At 39.7% G+C, this 21956-nt stretch overlaps 1 protein-coding gene and 1 long non-coding RNA gene across 7 annotated transcripts in view; both read left to right on the forward strand.

Annotated features, from left to right (window-relative positions):
* The window catches only part of LOC127506353 (uncharacterized), a 253846-nt gene that overhangs the window by 154000 nt on the left and 77890 nt on the right, over positions 1–21956 (forward strand). The window lies entirely within an intron of this gene.
* Positions 1–21956, forward strand: part of mppe1 (metallophosphoesterase 1) — a 157818-nt gene that overhangs the window by 57972 nt on the left and 77890 nt on the right. For 5 of the 6 annotated variants that reach the window (XM_051882739.1, XM_051882738.1, XM_051882737.1 and 2 more), the window contains 3 exons: positions 2626–2694; positions 2865–2987; positions 3946–4086. In XM_051882739.1, coding sequence (XP_051738699.1) covers positions 2626–2694; positions 2865–2987; positions 3946–4086 — 333 coding nt within the window. Of the gene's footprint in view, positions 1–2625; positions 2695–2864; positions 2988–3945; positions 4087–6088; positions 6349–21956 lie in introns of those variants that run through there. The other variant, XM_051882742.1, reaches the window with a different exon arrangement.

Below are 21956 nucleotides of genomic sequence, written 5' to 3' on the forward strand. Positions count from 1 at the left end.
TCCATTGCACAGGAGCAACGAGCAATTTTTCAGGAATTATATTTTCCTCAGACTCCGACACATTAGTTTCCTCAGTTTGTCGAGACAGAGCGTCAGCCTTGGTGTTTTTAGATCCCGGTTTATAAGTGACTGTGAACTGGAATCTGGTGAAGAACATAGCCCATCTTGCCTGTCTGGGATTCAGTCGCTTGGCTGAATGTAAGTACTCCAAATTTTTGTGGTCTGTCAGGATTGTTAACGGATGTTGAGCTCCCTCTAGCCAGTGGCGCCATTCTTCTAATGCAGCCTTCATGGCAAGCAGTTCACGATTGCCCACATCGTAGTTCCGTTCGGCAGACGACAACTTTCGTGAATAGAATGCACAAGGAAACATTTTGGCAGGGGTCCCGTGACGTTGTGAAAGTACCGCCCCGATACCAGTGCTTGAAGCGTCAACCTCCACGGTGAACGGGAGACCTGGGTCTGGATGGTGGAGAATTGGAGCAGATGTAAATCGAGCCTTGAGATTCTGAATTGCCTGTAGAGCATCAGGTTACCAGATGAGGCGAGAGGATGAGCGTTTGGTCATAGCAGTTAGGGGAGCAGCAATTCCACTGAAGTTTCTGATAAACCGCCTGTAGAAATTGGCGAACCCCAGGAAACGCTGTAGCTCCTTTAATGTGTGTGGCTGGGGCCATTCCAAGACTGCCTTTACCTTGCCCTCGTCCATAGCTACTCCCTCATGGCTGATGATATATCCTAAGAATGATGTGGATGTACAGTGGAACTCGCATTTCTCAGCTTTTGCGTAGAGTCGATGCTTGATCAGACGCTGGAGGACGGATCTCACATGCTGAATGTGTTCGTCGAGAGTGTTTGAGTAGATTAGAATGTTGTTGATATATACAATGACCCATTGATTGAGCATGTCGCGGAAGACATCGTTGACAAATGACTGGAACACAGAGGGACTGTTAGCCAATCCGAACGGCATAACCAGGGTTTAGTAGTGGCTGGTGGACGTGGAGAATGCAGTTTTCCATTCGTCACCCTCTCTGATGCGAATCAAGCACAGCGAAAATCCAGTTTGGTGAAATACCTGGCCTGTCTCAGTTGTTCGAGGGCTGTGGGTACCAATGGTAAGGGGTATCGAAACTTAATGGTTATGTTGTTAAGACCACGATAGTCAATGCAGGGTCTGAGACTACCGTCTTTTGTACGACCTTTGGGAGCAGTGGTACCGGGTAATAAGTCGATGGCACAGTCACTGAAACGATGAGGAGGTAATTCTGATGCTTTTGCTACCGCCAGGTCCGCGTATTAAACAGGTATGCCGTCAAACTTCTCGGGGAACGCGAGCTGCGGGTTCACTGACAAGGCGGGAGTGACTGCCTGACTTACTGGGGTGGGTGCTTGAGCAGCGGCGGCCTTGGTGGGTGTTAAACGAAGGCCCTGCAGCGTCTTGACGAGTTCCTCAGTAAGAGAACTCAGCCGATTAAGCTGGTGTTGGTGTATCGCGAGCTGGTTGGCTTAAGCAGATAACTCCGTTGTTAGATGCATAATGGCTGCTGGATCGCTGTTTGGCAAAGTCTTCTGTAATGACAATTCAGCAGAGTGATGATCCATTTGCGGTTTTATTGATAAGCAAACACAACAATGGCAAGGATTAGGCAGAGGCGTAAACAGGGACAGGCTGGGATCAGGGCAGGCGGCAAACAAACATAGTCCAAAGACAGGCAGAGATCAGGGCAGGCAGCAAACGTACAGAATCCAGGAACAGGCAAAAGTCAGGGCAGGCAGCAAAGAATCAAACACGAGGAACAGTCCAGTCAAACACAGGTATAACAATCCACAATAAACGCTCAGAAATGATCACCGGGGCAAATCAAGACTTCGCAACGTGTGTGTGCTGCTTATGAAGTGTGAGTGTGTCATGTGGTGCAGGTGCGTGCAATCAGTCCCAGGAATGAGGGCCTCTGGGAAATGAAGTCCGAATTGAAAACAGTCAATATTCAGGTGACGGCTCCCTCCGGTGGTGCGAGGAGGGATGTGCAGGAGCCTCACTTGTAATAAAGACCAAGAAAGGCAAACTACACTTAAAATACCTTTGTGATGACCTTTTTAAAAGGTCAATGTCATTATAATATTCCACTTTATTTGCTTGGTTGTGACACAGATTGACAACAGCAGCCGTGCTTTGGATCGTTTGAGTTTCTCTTAGGGATTCAGAAGCCCTTGTGAGGACTGAAGCTGTCCTAGGTTTAGGAGCTACATTCAGCTTTAAATTGCTTTGTGAATTACTATTTGAAGAAAAATGTACAAGTCCTAAAATTAAGAGCGACACACCCCTATTTTTAAGAGTTGCTCTTAAATTTCCACATTAGGATCAACTTTTAGCCTTACAATTTTTTTGTGAATACGACCTGTATGTTTAAAAAAAAAAAAAAAAAGATACATTTCAATTGTGGACCCTGATGATTGCTGCATATGGCTATATTTATTATTATTAATAATATTAGTGCTGTTTTTTTTTGTTTTGTTTTTTCTAATTCAAATATATTTCTTTCTTTACAGTTTAATGTTGTGATGCACATTGATTCTATTGTGGTTGTTCTTGTGTACATTTAACTCTTTGTACTCTGTTAGGGTGCACAGCATGATGGCCAGTGCAAGCACACAGAGAATTTTGCCCCAACAGCACCTGTTCTACTACAGGTGAGATTGTGTGTGTTTTTCTGTATATATCATGATAACTAAAATAATTTTTATTATTCACATGTAGTTGTAGTAAGGTGTAGTATTTTATGTTATTTCTAATGAATGCATTTCTTTAGAAATTGCAGTATTATTTTCTTCACTGTAATAATGGTATTGATGTTTCCTAGCATTACCCTCTGTATAGAGTGAGTGATGCCATGTGTACAGATGTAGACGCAGCCCCTCTGGATGAACGGTACCAGCTGTTTCGGGAGCGCTATGATGTTATATCTAAGAGTGCCTCCAAAAAGGTAAAAACAAGATGCTCAGTAAACACAAACACAAACAGTGTTGGGAGAGTTATTTTTAAAAGTAATGTTACAATATGTTGTTACTCCCCCCAAAAAACTTTTTTATGGAAAGTAATGCGCTACATTTACATTACTTTCTCACCATAGCTAGCTGTGGCTCTCTGTATCTCTTTCAGACCAATATAGTGTTATGCTGGGCTTGCTTGGTGAAGACTATATCAGTCTCAAGTCCATAATTAAATAAGAAAACTTTGTAGTATACATAGCTGTTGGTCTTCTTAGCAGCATGAAAAACAAAACTTTTAATGAAATTGTTAATGGAATATATACAGCAAAAAATGCTTTGCTGTCAATTGCAAAAATAGTTATACTTAAAGAAGCAGACTACACTGCACAATGAATATCTTATTTACTGTGTCTACACTTTGTTGGTCATAATTAGAACATTCATGACCATGTAGAACTTGGTCAGTGAGCCGGATATGGTGACACGTGACGTTAACCACCAGGGGTGCATTTTCCAAAGACAACTATGGTCGCAAGTTCTGTCGTTACCAACACAATTCAACGGAACTTGCAACCATAGTTGGCTAACAATAATTTTGGGAAACACACCCCAAATCAGCTACTTTTAATCGAGGGGTGCTGTACTCTCAGCCTCAGATGGCATGTCCATTTACCCTCTGACAAGCTTTTTAAAATAAAAAATTTTATCTGATTGTTTGACATCTATGCAATATCTGGGAGTCAGGGTTCAAAGGTTTGTATCAAACCATGTCGAAACAAATGATTGACAAAGTCTGTGAGGTTCATGGTATCCCCTCTTTCAAAGATATTCAGATTTCTGTTGAATTGAGGGACTTAGTATCATGTACATTCTATATCAGCAAGTTCTTGACCAGAATAAGCCAAGAACAATATATGAATATTAAAAGCAGACAATCTTCTCCAATAACAGCTCTTGTGGTGGTTCAAGCCACGCCTCATTCTGAGTGGCCACACGCACAATGGCTGTGAGGTACTGCATGAGAAACTCTACCCTGAGATCAGTGTCCCGTCCTTCAGTTGGAGGAACCGAAACAACCCCAGCTTCATCCTGGTAATTAAAGCACAAGTTTTAAGTTTTGTTTACTCTCAAACTACGCTTCAAAGCTGTAGTTCTTATTTTCTTCCATGGAACACAAACCACTGGAGATGTCCACATTGCACTGGCCACATAACCGCAACAACCCCAGCTTCATCCTGGTAGTTAAAGCATGTGTTTTAAGTTTTGTTCACCCTCTTGTCACTTCAAAACTATCTTATTTTTTTCCATGGAACACAAATGGAGATGACCACTTTGCACTGACCACATAACAGTTATGTTGAAGTGAACCCCAGTATTGCTATAAAAAATAACAAATAAAAAGTAAAGGCCAATAAAAAAAAAAATTAATAATTAATCAGTCATTAACGAACATGACCATAATCAATACTCGCTGACAGTGCAAAGTTAAAACCCAGGGTGCTTTTACACTTGGTCTGACTGCCTGTCCCCCCTGCCGTGAATGTACTGCAAATGTTTTAAAGAACACGGCAGTCCATTTCTGCTGAAGGTGAGCAGAAATTATAAATACATTGTCTCTGTTTGCAGTGTATCAGTCACACTTGTCATGAAAGTGAATGAGAACACAAACAAACACACAGTTCCCTTTTGAAGTGGAACTTCCTCTCTGCATCTGATATTTACGCTATGGAGAACGCCATCAGCATGAAACAAACACACCAATTTATTGTCTGACATCACAAGCAGAGCACCCACAAGACTGCAAAATTAAGTAAAATACCGGGCAGAAAAGCTCTGATTGGGTGATTTTAAGTTCTTGACATCTGGCAACTGCAAACACGAAAGCTCGTAGTTGAGGCTTGTACAGCAGTCTGTCAAAGTTTGTAGTCTTTTTTTTTTTTTCAACAAAAAGGATTTTGGTATTCTTTTTTTTTTGTAAATTTTCAACTACATTTTAGTCTTGTCTTTTTTTGCATGTTGATAAAGTCAGTTAGTGTTGTCTTGTCATCGTCATGGGGATAAAAGCTTGTTGACGAATTTTTTTTTTTTTTTTGTAGTTTATTTACAACACAGCATAACAAATGACGAAGGTTAAAGGCACATTATTGAGCACACTGATCTAAACATAAACGCTTGAACTGTCACACCTTTGTACCATTCCTAAAACATTTCCTGATCAACTGTGAAAATAAGTGAAACATACCTGGCATTTCCAAAGTGTTTGCTGCTTCTTTTGCCATGCACTGCCCCACCATCAGTAGTCAGTGATTCACCATGTTCATGTAGAACAGGGATGGGCAACTTCGGTCCTGGTAGGCCATTGTCGTACAGCATTTAGCTACAACCCTAATCAAACACACCTGAACAAGCTAATCAATGTCTTCATGATTACTAGAAAGCTATGGGCAGGTGAAATTTTATCAGGGTTGGCGCTAAACTCTGCAGAACAGCGGCCCTCCAGGACCGAAGTTGCCCATCCCTGATGTAAAATATCAGTCCAATGTAGTTGAGCAGCTTGCCGATTTTGGTAGCGCTGTCATAGAAAAATGGTTTGAAGAGACTCATGTGAAAGTTTGAGTCTGCAGGACTCTTCAGTGGTATCTGGTCCCAGAAAAAAGGCACTGTGAGCATGCTGACACCAGGAGCAAATGTATTATTGCATTAGCAATCACTAATACTAATGTTGCCCACTCATAACAAAAACATGATTTTTGCAGCCATAGAGGCAAACATGCTTTGTATGTATTATCATACAGTACAAAACGTACATTTTATATTTTAGAAACTAAATTATTATTTATAAACATATAAATTTAATCTGACATCCACAAACAGTATTTCATAGTAAACAGTAGTCTAAATATTCTTAGACTGTAACATTTATATTACCGAGTAAACACTTAATACTTTTATATCATAATATATTATAGAGCAAAACATCACTGTGTTATAGGACATTAGATACAATAAAATGTTGCCTATATTTTATGTCAATGTTTCACTCAATTTCACATAACAAACTAACTAATGTAAGAATGAATCACTTACTCATCAGAAATGATATCCTCTGCTGAATCAAGGCCGCACATCAGATCGTGATCTTCTAAGGTAAATTCACGCTTATGTAGAGCCCTTCTAAATTTAAGGTATTATTTTTTATTAAAGATCTTTATGGGAGTTTACATTTTTTTTTAAAGTTATTTGCAAAGTAATTCATATTTTGTTAGTTTACAAAGTTTTAATGCTGTTGAAATTTAGGGGAAAATGACAGAAAGCGTTTTTGTATTTTATTGGAAATCTGTTTAACAAATGAGGTGCTCTCATGGTGACCCCTCGAGTTCGAGGGGCGGGGTCAGAAGAACGGGAAATATAATCCAGCCTGATGTCGTCGGTAGAGAGTTGAGTGAGGATTAGTAACAAAAAAGAGATAAAACTCTATTGCAAGAGACAGAGACACTTGTTTGCCCTTGGTGTGCTATAAACTTTGAAGAAGATTATTTTCCGACTGAGCTTAACGATTTTAACAGTTAAAAGTCTGTAAGAACTGAGTATCCAAAAGATTGAGTTCGGAAAGGGATTTAACTTTGTTTTTGAAAAGCCGATTGAACTATAAAAAAAAAAAAAAAAAGTTGATCGAAAGTGTCTGAGAAGTGTGCACTGATGACGGAGTGATCGGAAGAAGAGATCAAAGCTGCTGTGTGTTGCCGTGGCAAATCGGGATTCGTGCGTGGATGGAGGAGTTCGTCTGGACATGTTCATCATCGTCGCTGGATGCATCCAGTTTTCTGCTGTTCTCTCCTTTGTGCTTCCTGATTTGGGATCGGTAACGATTTCTGGAATCGCGTTTTCTCTGGATCTGTGAGTACTCAGTGTGCTGTCAAATTACAAAGAGCTCCAACATAGCGCGCCAACGAACAAACTAAAATCCCAGCTGGGTAGAATACATTACTTTGGGTTTATTGTGGTTTAATGTGATTTTCTGGATTTCTCTGCCAAGCTCGAAGAAAAGCAGAATAACCTGATGAAGCTTCATGCTTCGTTTATCAATGTGATGGGGCGTGTTCGCTTGGCTCACATGGATGATTACCATATGAATAGCCTGCACTGTGTGGGTGTGACCCAGAGATGGAAAGTAACAAATTACAAATACTTCATTATTGTACTTAAGTAGATTTTTCAGGTATCAGTACTTTACTTCACTATTTATTATTCTAACAACTTTTTCCTTTCACTCCTTACATTTTTTCACAAATAGCTGTACTTTCTACTTATTACATTTTCAAACCAGGCTCATTAGTCACCTTGTCAAGTCACCTTTATTTATATAGCGCTTTTTACAATGTAGATTGTGTCAAAGCAGCTTTACATTGATAACTGGTACATTGTTTGGCTGCGCAGCAGCTCTTAAAGAATAGTGTCAATGCAGGCAGATCAAAGCACTGTTGAAATCAAATGTCAAGTCAAGTGTCCCCAACTAAGCAAGCCAGAGGCGACAGCAGCAAGGAACCCAAACTCCATCAGGTGACATTAGGTGGCAGACAAGTGGCAAATTGGTGTTAAAATGGAGAAAAAAACCTTGGGAGAAACCAGGCTTAGTCGGGGTGCCAGTTCTCCTCTGGCCAACAGTGCTTTGATACAATTCAGGTTGCTATCGTAAGTCCAATAGGATCGCAACATTAAAAGTATTTATTTCAGTTCCATCCAATTTAGGATCGTATTCATCACGCCGGTATGGACGGTTGTTGAGGAACTGTGTCGTGGCTGTCGTGTCGATGAGGCCCTCACAGTGGATGATCTAGTTGACTCAATCTCTGCTGATACGTCAGGGCTGCGTTGTGGTCGTGTCAAGGTGCAGGTCCTTGGTCTCACCTGGATACGGCCCGGATCCGGTTGACTACGGTGAACCTCGGGATAAACAGAAAGACTAATATTAGCGTAGATGCCATTCTTCTTCTGATGTAACGAGTACATCAGGTGTTATCGGAAGTGTTCCCGGTTCCGGCTGACCTAATTTATGCAGCCTAATAATCCTTTAACGGATTTGAAAATATAAATTGGTAATGTGTTACGTGTATGCCAGGTTAAAGAGATGCGTTTTTAGTCTAGATTTAAACTGACAGAGTGTGTCTGCTTCCCGAACAATGCTAGGAAGATTGTTCCAGAGTTTAGGTGCCAAATAGGAGAAGGATCTACCACCTGCAGTTGATTTTGATATTCTAGGTATTATCAGCTGGCCTGAATTCTGAGATCGCAATAGACGTGAAGGACTATAATGAATTAGGAGCTCGCTAAGGTACTGGGGAGCTAAACCATTTAGTGCTTTGTAAGTAATTAGCAAGATTTTAAAATCTATACGATGTTTAACAGGAAGCCAATGCAGTGTTGACAGAACTGGGCTAATATGGTCATACTTCCTGGTTCTAGTAAGAACTCTAGCTGCTGCATTTTGTACGAGCTGTAGTTTATTTATCAGGCGAGCAGAACAACCACCCAGTAGAGCATTACAGTAATCTAGCCTTGAGGTCATGAACGCATGAACTAACTGTTCTGCATTTTTCAGTGATAGCATATGTCGTAGTTTAGATATATTTTTAAGATGGAAGAATGCGGTTTTACAGATGCTAGTAACATGGCCTTCAAATGAAAGATTGGTATCAAAGAGCACACCCAGGTTCCTAACTGACGACGAAGACTTAACAGAGCAGCCATCAAGTGTTAGACAATATTCTAGGTTATTACGTGAAGAAGTTTTTGGTCCAAAAATTAGAATCTAGTAGTAGGAAATTACTGGTCATCCAATTTTTTTATATCAGCTATGCATTCCATTAATTTTGTGAATTGGTAAGTTTCGTCAGGGCGCGAAGAAATATAGAGCTGAGTATCATCAGCGTAACAGTGAAAACTAACGCCATGCTTCCTAATGATATCTCCCAAGGGTAGCATGTACAGAGTGAACAGCAACGGTCCTAGTACTGAGCCTTGTGGTACTCCATATTGAACTTGTGATCGATATGACATGTCTTCGTTTACTACTACAAACTGATAACGGTCAGATAAGTATGATTTGAACCATGACAATGCAATTCCACTAATGCCAACATAATTTTCGAGTCTATTTAAAAGAATATTGTGATCAATAGTGTCAAATGCTGCACTAAGATCCAGTAACACTAATAGAGAGATACAACCACGATCTGATGATAAGAGCAAATCATTAGTAACTCTAATGAGAGCAGTCTCAGTACTATGGTACGGTCTAAATCCTGACTGGAAATCCTCACAGATACCATTTCTTTCTAAAAAGGAACATAGCTGTGATGATACTGCCTTTTCTAGTATTTTTGACAGAAAAGTGAGATTTGAGATCGGCCTGTAATTGACTAATTCTCTAGGATCAAGTTGTGGTTTTTTAATAAGAGGTTTAATAATAGCCAGCTTAAAAGTTTTTGGTACGTATCCTAATGATAAAGATGAATTGACGATATTGAGAAGAGGGTCTATGACCTCTGGAAGCATTTCTTTCAATAGCTTAGTCGGTATAGGGTCTAACATACATGTTGTTGATTTTGATGATTTAACAAGTTTAGACAATTCTTCCTCTCCTAAAGCAGTAAATGAATTGAATTTTTCCTCAGGGACACTACAATGCACTATCTGACACGATACTGTAGTAGACGGTTGCATGGTTATTATTTTTTCTCTAATATTATCAATCTTGCAAGTAAAGAAGTTCATAAAGTCATTACTGCTGTGCTCTTTGGAAACATCAGAAGTTGAAGCTTTATTTCTTGTTAATTTAGCCACTGTATCAAATAAATACCTAGGGTTGTGTTTATTTTCTTCTAAGAGTTTTGAAAAATAGGCAGATCTAGCAGATTTTAAGGCCTTTCTGTACTCAATCATTCTCTCTCTCCACGAAAAACGAAATACTTCTAGTTTTGATTTCTTCCAGCTGCGCTCCATTTTTCTGGCTGCTAACTTTAGGGCCCGAGTGTGCTCATTGTACCATGGCATTGGATTAATTTCCTTAATCTTTTTTAAACGCAAAGGAGCAACTGAGTCTAATGTGCTGGAAAAGACAGAGGCAATAGTTTCTGTTGCAACATCGAGGTCTTCTAAGCTGTCTGGTATGCTAAGGCGATGAAAATGATCAGGAAGATTATTTATAAAGCAATCTTTAGTGGTAGAAGTGATGGTTCTACCATATTTATGGCATGGAGGCAGTTTAGCCGCCTTGACTAAATGTAGTATACACGAGACTAGATAATGATCTGAGATGTCGTCACTCTGCTGCAGAATTTCAACAGCATCAATATCGATTCCATGTGACAATATTAGATCTAAAGTATGATTACGACAATGAGTGGGTCCTGACACATGTTGTCTAACACCAATAGAGTTTAGAATATCTGCAAATGCCAATCCTAATGCGTCTTTTTTATTATCTACATGAATATTAAAATCACCAACAACAAGGACTTTATCTGCAGCTAGTACTAACTCTGATAGAAAGTCAGCAAATTCTTTGATAAAGTCTGTATTGTGTCCTGGTGGCCTGTATACAGTAGCCAGCACAAATGTCAGCTTACATAATGTTACATAAAGTACCATAGTTTCGAAGGAATTATATTTGAAAGACTTTTGACTAATACTGTAAATATTACTATAGATTACAGCAACACCTCCCCCTTTGCCTTTCTGACGGGCATTGTGTCGATAATCATAACCTTGAGGACTAGACTCATTTAAAGTAATGTAATCGTCCGGTTTTAGCCAAGTTTCTGTCAAACACAGCACATCTAGATTATTATCTTTGATAATAACATTAACAATAAGTGATTTTGAAGAAAGGGATCTAATATTTAACAACCCGAGTTTTATCATTTGTTTAGCATTATTATCTTTATTTTTTATGTGTTGAACATCAATTAAATTTTCACCATTAAATGTGTTTGGAAGTTTTTTGTTTTTACTAATTCGGGGTACAGACACAGTCTCTATTTGAAAATATCTAGGTGTAAGAGTTTCTATGTGTTGAGAGTTATCTGAATTTTCTGACTTCTGTAACGTGAGGCAGCTAGCAGACGGTCGGTTTAGCCAGTCTGTCTGCTTTCTGACCTGGGCCCCAGTTTGTCATGTTTCAGTTCTAAGACTATGTGCCATATTACTAGAGAGAAGAGCAGCACCATCCCGGGAGGGATGAATACCATCTCTTTTTAACAGGTCAGGTCTGCCCCAAAAACTTTTCCAATTGTCTATGAAACCTATATTATTTTGCGGACACCACTTAGACAGCCAGCCATTGAGTGATGATAATCTGCTAACTATCTCATCACTCCGACGAACAGGAAGGGGGCCAGAGCAAATTACTTTTCCTGACATTGTACTTGCGAGTTCACACACCTCTTTAATGTTAATTTTAGTGATCTCCGACTGGCGAAGTCGAACATCATTAGTGCCGACGTGAATAATAATCTTAGAGTATTTACGATTAGCATTAGCCAGCACTTTTAAATTTGCTTTGATGTCAGGTGCTCTGGCTCCCGGCAAACATGTGACTATGGTGGCTGGTGTCTCTATTTTCACGTTCCGTGTAATAGAATCGCCAATAACTAGGGCACTTTCAATAGGATTCTCAGTGGGTGTATCACTGAGTGGGGAGAACCTGTTTGATGTTCTTATTGGAACGGAAGAGTGGTGTTTTCCGCGGCTAGGCCGCCTCACCGTTACCCAAGTGCCCTGCTGCGCGGGCTCTACAGCCGGAACCGAACAATGTACAGAGTTCACTAAGATAGTCGCATCCAAAACAGTATCTGAAGCCCTTGCATTCTTACTATCCTCGATTAAAGTTTGGATGCGTGTCTCTAATTCTGAGATTCTCTCTGTCAGCCTGACTATTTCCCTACATTTAAGACATGTAAATCCCTCGTCGCTGACAGAGAGAGCTATGGTAAACATGTGGCAAATGGAACAGGTAGCAATGCTGGGAGAGGATGACATGACTCACCGTGTTTGTAGACTGATCCGACTTACCACAGCTGTTTGAAGAACGCGTTGAAAAAGGAGCGCGCGAGAGACTGTTAACAAGTTAACAAGCTAGCGCTGCAAATGCAAATGCGTTGTAACAGCGATTTAGATTCAAATATTACAAGCTAGCGACGTCCATTACTTTCGTTTTAATCTGTACAGTGCATCCAGAAAATATTCACAGCGCTTCACTTTTTCCATGTTTTGTTATGTTACAGCCTTATTCCAAAAGAGATTAAATTAATTATTTTCCTCAAAATTCTACAAACAATACCCCATTATGACAATGTGAAAGAAGTTTGTTTGAAATCTTTGCAAATATATTAAAAATAAAAAATGAAAAAAATCACATGTACATAAGTATTCACAGCCTTTGCCATGACACTCAAAATTGAGCTCAGGTGCATCCTGTTTCCACTGCTCATCCTTGAGATGTTTCTACAACTTGATTGGAGTCACATGTGGTAAATTCAGTTGATTGGAAATGATTTGGAAAGGCACACACCTGTCTATATAAGGTCCCACAGATAACAGTGCATGTCAGAGCACAAACCAAGCCATGAAGTCCAAGGAATTGTCTGTAGACCTCAGAGACAGGATTGTATCGAGGCACAGATCTGGGGAAGGGTACATAAAAAATTCTGCAGCATTGAAGATCCCAATAAGCACAATGGCCTCCATCATCTGTAAATGAAAGAAGTTTGGAACCACCAGGACTCTTCCTAGAGCGGGCCGCCTGGCCAAACTGAGCTATGGGGGGAGAAGGGCCTTAGTCAGGGAGGTGACCAAGAACCCGATGGTCACTCTGACAGAGCTCCAGCATTTCTCTGTGGAGAGAGGAGAACCTTCCAGAAGAACAACCATCTCTGCAGCACTCCCCCAATCAGGCCTGTATGGTAGAGTGACCAGACGGAAGCCACTCCTCAGTAAAAGGCTCATGACAGCCCACCTGGAGTTTGCCAAAAGGCACCTGAAGGACTCTCAGACCATGAGAAACAAAATTCTCTGTTCTGATGAAACAAATATTGAACTCTTTGGCCTGAATAGTAAGCGTCATGTCTGGAGGAAACCAGGCACCGCTCATCACCTGGCCAATACCATCCCTACAGTGAAGCATGGTGGTGGCAGCATCATGCTGTGGGGATGCTTTTCAGCGGTATGAACTGGGAGACTAGTCAGGATCGAGGGAAAGATGAATGCAGCAATGTACAGAGACATCCTTGATGAAAATCTTCTCTTGAGCGCTCTGGACCTTAGACTGGGGCGACAGGACACAGGACACAGCAAAGATAACAAAGGACTGGCTTCAGGACAACTCTGTGAATGTCCTTGAGTGGCCCGGCCAGAGCCCAGATTTGAACCCGATTGAACATCTCTGGAGAGATCTGAAAATGGCTGTGCACCGACGCTCCCCATCCAACCTGATGGAGTTTGAGAGGTCCTGCAAAAAAGAATGGGAGAAACTGCCCAAAAGTAGGTGTGCCAAGCTTATAGCATCATACTCAAAAAGACTTGAGGCTGTAATTGGTGCCAAAGGTACTTCAACAAAGTATTGAGCAAAGGCTGTGAATACCTATGCACATGTTTTTTTTTTTTTTTTTTTTTTCTAAATTTGAAAAGATTTCAAACAATCTTCTTTCACGTTTTCATTATGGAGTATTGTTTGTAGAATTTTGAGGGAAATAATGAATTTAATCCATTTTGGAATAAGGCTATAACATAACAAAATGTGGAAAAAGTGAAGCGCTGTGAATACTTTCCGGATGCACTGTATTTGGTGGTTTGCCATTTGATAAATGTCTAATAAATCATGACTCGGTAAATCTTGACTGGCAATGAGATTCGGCTCTTGCGCTCCGTAATCAATGCAAGAGACTTGAGAATGGAGTGAAAGCGCCCAGGTGGAGCAGAGAGGCAAAACTACTGACCTGTTCAGGACTTCAAGTGCAGATAATTTTCATCTGTAAATAGGCTATTGTATTTTTGTCTTTGTTTACTTAGTTAAGCATTAAACTTCTAGCAACTGTTAGCAGTAGCACCCCATTACTGTCATCACTCAAAATACTGTATAAAGGACACCATCATTATTATCTATTGCAGACAAATATTCACATCGTTTAGGTTTAGAAGGAGCTAGGGCAGACAACAACACAACCCTTACGAAAATTAATGATGATTGACTCATGCTGATAGCCTTATACCTCTTTTTCAGCATTTAATTAATCTTTGCATCAGGCTTTCGAGCTTTCCTACTGATTGGAAAAGAGCACAAATCACTCCAATTTTTAAATCTGATGATTCTACTCTTGTTTCAAATTATAGACCTATAGCAATACTCACAGCAATGTCAAAGTTGCTTGAAAAAACCTTGTATAACCAGTTAATTTCTTATCTAGAAATTAATAACTGGCTCAGCGACTGTCAACACGGTTTCCGCGCTAAGCGATCTACCATGTCGGCATTACTACTCTTTACTGAACAAATACGTAACGCTCTTAATAAAGGTCAATTCTCACATACAATGGTGTCAATGCAGGCAGATCAAAAACATTGTTGAATATCAAGTGTCCCCTACTAAGCAAGCCAGAGGCAACAGCGGCAAGGAACTCAAACTCCATCAGGTGACAAAAATGGATGAAAAAACCTTGGGAGAAACCAGGCTCAGTCGGGAGGCCAGTTCTCCTCTGGCCAACAACGAACAGTGCATGATTATGATTCTGGCAGCATTACAGGTCATAAGTCAGATTGGGATTGGAACAGTCAAAATATTTAATCCAGTTCCATCTGGTTGAAGATCGGATTCATCATGCTGGTATGGAAACAGTTTTGTTGAGGATCTGTGCCACTGGCTGTCATGTCAATGAAGCCTTCACAGGGGATAGTCTAATTGACACAATCTCTGCTGACACTTCAGGGATGCGCTGTGGTCGTGTCTAGGCGCAGGACCTCCATCTGATCTCGATACGGCCTGTATCCGGCTGACTACGGTAAACCTTGGGATAAACAGAGAGACTAATATTAGCGTAGATGCCATTCCTTCTTATGATGTAATAAGTACATCGGATGTTATAGGAAGTGTCCCCTTTCTGGCTGACCTAATTTATGCAGCCTAACAGTTGTTTTTAACGGATGTGAAAATATAAATTGATAATGTGTTATGTGTATGCCAGGTTAAAGAGATGCGTTTTTAGACTAGATTTAAACTGACAGTGTGTTTCTGCTTCCCGAACAATGCTAGAAAGACTGTTCCAGAGTTTAGGTGCCAAATAGGAAAAGGATCTACCACCTCTGGTTGATTTTGATATTCTAGGTATTATCAACTGGCCAGAATGCTGAGATCGCAATAGACATATTGGACTATGTGTTAAGAGCTCGCTCAAGTACTGGGGAGCTAAACCATTTAGTTCTTTGTAAGTAATTAGCAAGATTTTAAAATCTATACAATGTTTAATAGGGAGCCAATGCAGTGTTGACAGAACCGGGCTAATATGGTCATACTTTCTGGTTCTAGTAAGAACTCTAGCTGCTGCGTTTTGGACCAGCAGTAATTTATTTATTAAGCATGTAGGGCAACCACCCAGTAGAGCATGACAATAATCTAACCTTGAGGTCATGAATGCATGAACTAACTGCTCCACATTTGTCATTGAGAGCATATGTTGTAGTTTAGATATATTTTTAAGATGGAAGAATGTGGTTTTACAGATGCTACAAATGTGGCTTTCAAATGAAAGATTGGTATCAAAGAGCACACTCAGTTTCCTAACTGATGACGAAGACTTAACAGAGCAGCCATCAAGTGTTAGACAATATTCTAGGTTATTACGTGCAGAGGTTTTTGGTCCAATAATTAGAATCTATTTTTTTCTGAATTTAGTAGGAAATTACTAGTCATCCAGTTATTTTTATACCAGCTATGCATTCCATTAATTTTGTGAATTGGTAGATTTCGTCAGGGCATGGTGAAATATAAAGCTGAGTATCATCAGCATAACAGGGAAAATGAATGCCATGCTTCCTAACGATATATCCCAAGGGTAGCATGTACATAGTGAAAAGCAGCGGTCCTAGTACTGAGCCTTACAGTACCCCTCACTGAACTTGTGACAGGTATGACATCTCTTCGTTTACTGCTACAAACTGATAACGGTCAGATAAGTATGATTTGAACTAGAGTTGTTAAAAGTACTGACTTCGGTACCAATCCGTACTGAAATTTTAAAAATGTGACGCTTTGACTGCTGTTGAGTGGATTCGTAAACACTGCTGATTGGCCATTGTGTTTACGCGCTCATTGGAAATGTCTGTGATTGGCTACAATGATCAACGCATGGCAGCGCTTGAAAGCACACGGAAGTGTTTGAATTGGAAAGTGTTTTGGGAGCGGGACTGTTTGAAAGTAGGCGTCTGTCAGCGGACTGGTCCGTGATTGACGCCTGCTTTTAAACGCTCCCGTGTGTTTCTCTGTAAGCGCTTGGTGAAAAGCATCATTGATGACTATTTACAATGTTTTTACAGCATTAATCATTGAAGCCAATCACAGACATATCCGATGAGACGTGAAAACAATGGCCATTCAGAGGTGTTTACGAATCCGTTCAACAGTGCTCAAAGCGTCACATTTTTAAAATTTCAGTACCGAAGTCGGTACTTTTGACAACTCTAATTTGAACCATGTCAATGCAATTCCACTAATGCCAAGATCTAGTAACACTAATATAGATACAACCACGATCTGATGATAAGAACAAATAATTTGTAACTCTAATGAGAGTAGTCTCAGTACTATGGTATGGTCTAAATCCTGACTGGAAATCCATACCATTTCTTTCTAAAAAGGAACATAGTTGTGATGATACTGCCTTTTCTAGTATTTTTGACAGAAAAGGTAGATTCGAGATCATCCTGTAATTGACTAATTCTCTAGGGTCAAGTTGTGTTTTTTTAAAATAAGAGGTTTAATAATAGCCAGCTTAAAAGTTTTCGGTACATATCCTTGTGACAAAGATGAATTAAAAGGATCTATGACCTCTGGAAGCATCTCTTTCCAAAGCTTAGTCAATATAGGGTCTAACATACATGTTATTGATTTTGATGATTTAACAAGTTTAGACAATTCTTCCTCTCCTATAGCAATGAATGAATGTAATTTTTCCTCAGGGACACTACAGTGCACTGTCTGATGCGATACTGTAGTAGACGGTTGCATGGTTGTAATTTTCTCTCTAATATTGTCAATCTTGCAAGTAAAGAAGTTCATAAAGTCATTACTGCTGTGCTGTTTGGAAACATCAGAATTTGAAGCTTTTTTTTCTCGTTAACTTACCCACTGTATCAAATAAATACCTAGGATTGTGTTTGTTTTCTTCTAAGAGAGTTGAAAAATAAGCAGATCTAGCAGCTTTTAAGCCCTTTCTGTACCAGTGGTGGAAAGAGTACTGAAAATTTGTTCTTAAGTACAAGTACTGTTACATTGCTGAAATAATACTCAATTACTAGTAAGAGTACTGGTGTCAAAAAAGTACTCAAGTAAAAGTACAAATTACTCTTCTCAAAAACTACTTAAAGTACTAAAATTACTAATTACTTTTTTTATTTATAACTTAAATACAATACCTTGAAAATGATCAATATTTAGTATTTTAAATACCATGGGGAAAAACCACCACATACTGGATACCGTAGATATTTTAATATCTAACTTTTTTGTCCATCCATTTTGTCAAGGCAATAATTTTCAAGCTTCAAAAAGCACAAGACTTGTAACTTTGTTGCAGTAGCTCACACACAGCACAAGAAAGCTTGATTTCAAACTGAATTAAATTTTAAAAAATACAAGTAAACAGTCAGTAATAAAATAAGAACAAAAAAAAAAATTACCTAAATTCAGTTGAGGTATTCGAAATATGACAACACTGAATTTTTATATGCCGTGTATCTTAAAGGGTTAGTTCACCGAAAAATGAAAATTCTGTCATTAATTTCTCACCCTCGTGTTGTTCCACACCCTTCGTTCATCTTCAGAACACAAATTAAGATATTTTTGATGAAATCCGAGAGCTTTCTGACCCTCCATAGACAGCAACATTATTACCACATTCAGGGTCCAGAAAAGTAGTAAAGACATTGTTAAAATAGTTCATGTGACTACAGTGGTTCAACCTTAATGTTATGAAGCGACAAGAATACTTTTTGTGCGCTAAAAAATAAAACATAAATAACGACTTTATTCAACAATTTCTTCTCTTCTATGTCAGTCTCTGACACTGTTGACATAGTAAACACAGTGCAGCACTTCCAGGTTCTACGTCAGAACGTCAGCTCATTATTGGCCGGATTCTGTGTCAGCATCACACGCATGTGTCGTGGTGCTCACATGAACAGCATCAGAGAGTGACATGGAGAGAGAAAATTGCTGAATAAAGTTATTTTTGTTTTTTACACAGAAAAAGTATTCTCGTCACTTCATACCATTAAGGTTGAACCACTGGTAGTCACATGGGCTATTTTAACAATGTCTTTACTATCTTTCTGGGCCTTGAAATTTGCAATTACGTTGCAGTCTCTGGGTTGGAAAGCTCTCGGATTTCATCAAAAATATCTTAATTTGTGTTCTGAAGATGAACGAAGGTCTTACGGGTTTGGAACAACATGGGGGTGAGTAATTAATGACAGAAATTTCATTTTTGGGTGAACTAACCCTTTAAGAACCATATAATATGTTGTTTATTTAGATAAAAAGAACATCAGAGGGGTTTGACCTGTAATGTCTGTACAATATAGTGACGCAGTTAGACAGACTAGGTTATTTTTATGTACAAATCATAAAATTGCCCCATTCTGAAACACATATTTACATTGTAAAGAAATTAAAGATCCACCTTTGATTGTTGAGAGACTTTCTGGTGCATTTCACTTATAAGATTTCCTGTAGCATTTTCTTTGGTCAGACTTGGAGGTCTATTCTGATTGATAACTTTTGACAACGTTTAATTTAAGAGCATGGAGAGATTCACGATTGCACACTACACAGTCTGACAGCACGCACGAGGAGAAGCAGTTCACTTGTATATTTAAGAGCTCGCGTCATTTTCTGCGCGTTACAATAATGCACTCTCGACATTTGTAATTAAAATATGCCATAGAAACCTGCGGGTATGATTAAAATTGTGCGCAATACCTGCAATCTCGGGCTCTGTAACTGAAACGTGTGAGTGATAGGAGGAGGCGGGTGTGTGTCAAGCCTTGTTTACACTGCACGCGTCTGCGCGGTGTCAACTCACACCAGAAGCATTTCAGAAGCGAAGCGGCTGGATTCGCGAGACCACGAGTTTTGCCTGTCTGACGTTTTTTTCCTTGATTTTTTTCGTGTTTGTAATGGCTAAATTGTTATATTTTGTCCGGTTTAATTGTTTATTGTTATGCCATACTTTATTTTGCTGTAGCCTACAGATGAAGTTAATACACTTAAAAGTCCAGTTATGGATGACAAGAACAAAAAAATGTCAAGTTTTTCAACTTCTATTCTCTTGTCGTCAGTTTCTGGCCTCCTAGTGTTGTGAAATATGAGTGGGAGTTTACACAGGGTGATTATTTTGACTTTATTTTATATTTGAGCTGCACGTCTTGGACACGGTGTCCATCAAAAATAGTCAAGGCGCCTATCTTTAGCGAAGCGGCACGGCGAGCCACTTCTGGGACGCTTCTAAAACGCACCGCGGCGCGGCTGGTGTAAACACAAGCATTGACTAGAGTGGCCGCGTATCAGCTCCGGTAGCCGCGTCGCAGCCGTAACGCGCTGCAGACGCATGCAGTGTAAACTGGACAATGACACCATTTTCTTTAAGAAAAAAAAGAAATTATATACCAGTTATCACTGTAAAGCTGCTTTGACACAATCTGCATTGTAAAAAGCGTTATATAAATAAAGGTGGCATGACTTGAATTGGGATACAGCCATTGTTGAAAAATCTCTCGGCTTCCGTAACCCTTACGAAGCGCGTTGATGGGCGTGCTCTTGCTCTTTGTGATGTGTGTGTGCACGCTTATCAGGGAGAAGTGCCTATACAAGGAATTCCGCCCTTTATTACGTGATAAAGGGCTATACTAGAAAAAAATTCGGCAAAACATGTCCACAACCAGAAGTTGTATATTTGGCACAGAAATACTCCGTCATGCGTCCAAATCGTGTTTTGACACTTTGGCCATGTTTAGCATGAGAATGCAACACTTTAACAGTGTAAATAAGTCAGAATGCATGAAATAGCATTAGTCCCTCCCTTTTAAATAATGTAGCTACTCCTGCACTATTGTTTGTCTCATGACTTAATACCAAATTTCCCTCCCACCATTTATTCCACTCAATTTCATTTTCATCATTGCTATGAGTCTCTTGTAAAAACACATTAACCCGATTTATACAAACCCGATTCCAAAAAAGTTGGGACACTGTACAAATTGTGAATAAAAAAGGAATGCAATAATTTACAAATCTCATAAACTTATATTTTATTCACAATAGAATATAGATAACATATCAAATGTTGAAAGTGAGACATTTTGAAATGTCATGCCAAATATTGGCTCATTTTGGATTTCATGAGAGCTACACATTCCAAAAAAGTTGGGACAGGTAGCAATAAGAGGCCGGAAAAGTTAAATGTACATATAAGGAACAGCTGGAGGACCAATTTGCAACTTATTAGGTCAATTGGCAACATGATTGGGTATAAAAAGAGCCTCTCAGAGTGGCAGTGTCTCTCAGAAGTCAAGATGGGCAGAGGATCACCAATTCCCCCAATGCTGCGGCGAAAAATAGTGGAGCAATATCAGAAAGGAGTTTCTCAGAGAAAAATTGCAAAGAGTTTGAAGTTATCATCATCTACAGTGCATAATATCATCCAAAGATTCAGAGAATCTGGAACAATCTCTGTGCGTAAGGGTCAAGGCCGGAAAACCATACTGGATGCCCGTGATCTTCGGGCCCTTAGACGGCACTGCATCACATACAGGAATGCTACTGTAATGGAAATCACAACATGGGCTCAGGAATACTTCCAGAAAACATTGTCGGTAAAACTCTATAGGTCAAAAAAGAAGCCATATCTAAACATGATCCAGAAGCGCAGGCGTTTTCTCTGGGCCAAGGCTCATTTAAAATGGACTGTGGCAAAGTGGAAAACTGTTCTGTGGTCAGACGAATCAAAATTTGAAGTTCTTTTTGAAAAACTGGGACGCCATGTCATCCGGACTAAAGAGGACAAGGACAACCCAAGTTGTTATCAGCGCTCAGTTCAGAAGCCTGCATCTCTGATGGTATGGGGTTGCATGAGTGCGTGTGGCATGGGCAGCTTACACATCTGGAAAGGCACCATCAATGCTGAAAGGTATATCCAAGTTCTAGAACAACATATGCTCCCATCCAGATGTCGTCTCTTTCAGGGAAGACCTTGCATTTTCCAACATGACAATGCCAGACCACATACTGCATCAATTACAATATCATGGCTGCGTAGAAGGAGGATCCGGGTACTGAAATGGCCAGCCTGCAGTCCAGATCTTTCACCCTTAGAAAACATTTGGCGCATCATAAAGAGGAAGATGCGACAAAGAAGACCTAAGACAGTTGAGCAACTAGAAGCCTGTATTAGACAAGAATGGGACAACATTCCTATTCCTAAACTTGAGCAACTTGTCTCCTCAGTCCCCAGACGTTTGCAGACTGTTATAAAAAGAAGAGGGGATGCCACACAGTGGTAAACATGGCCTTGTCCCAACTTTTTTGAGATGTGTTGATGCCATGAAATTTAAAATCAACTTATTTTTCCCTTAAAATGATACATTTTCTCAGTTTAAACATTTGATATGTTATCTATGTTGTATTCTGAATAAAATAT

Source organism: Ctenopharyngodon idella, chromosome 23 (genome assembly GCF_019924925.1).
Source record: "Ctenopharyngodon idella isolate HZGC_01 chromosome 23, HZGC01, whole genome shotgun sequence".
Taxonomy (NCBI): Eukaryota; Metazoa; Chordata; class Actinopteri; order Cypriniformes; family Xenocyprididae; genus Ctenopharyngodon; species Ctenopharyngodon idella.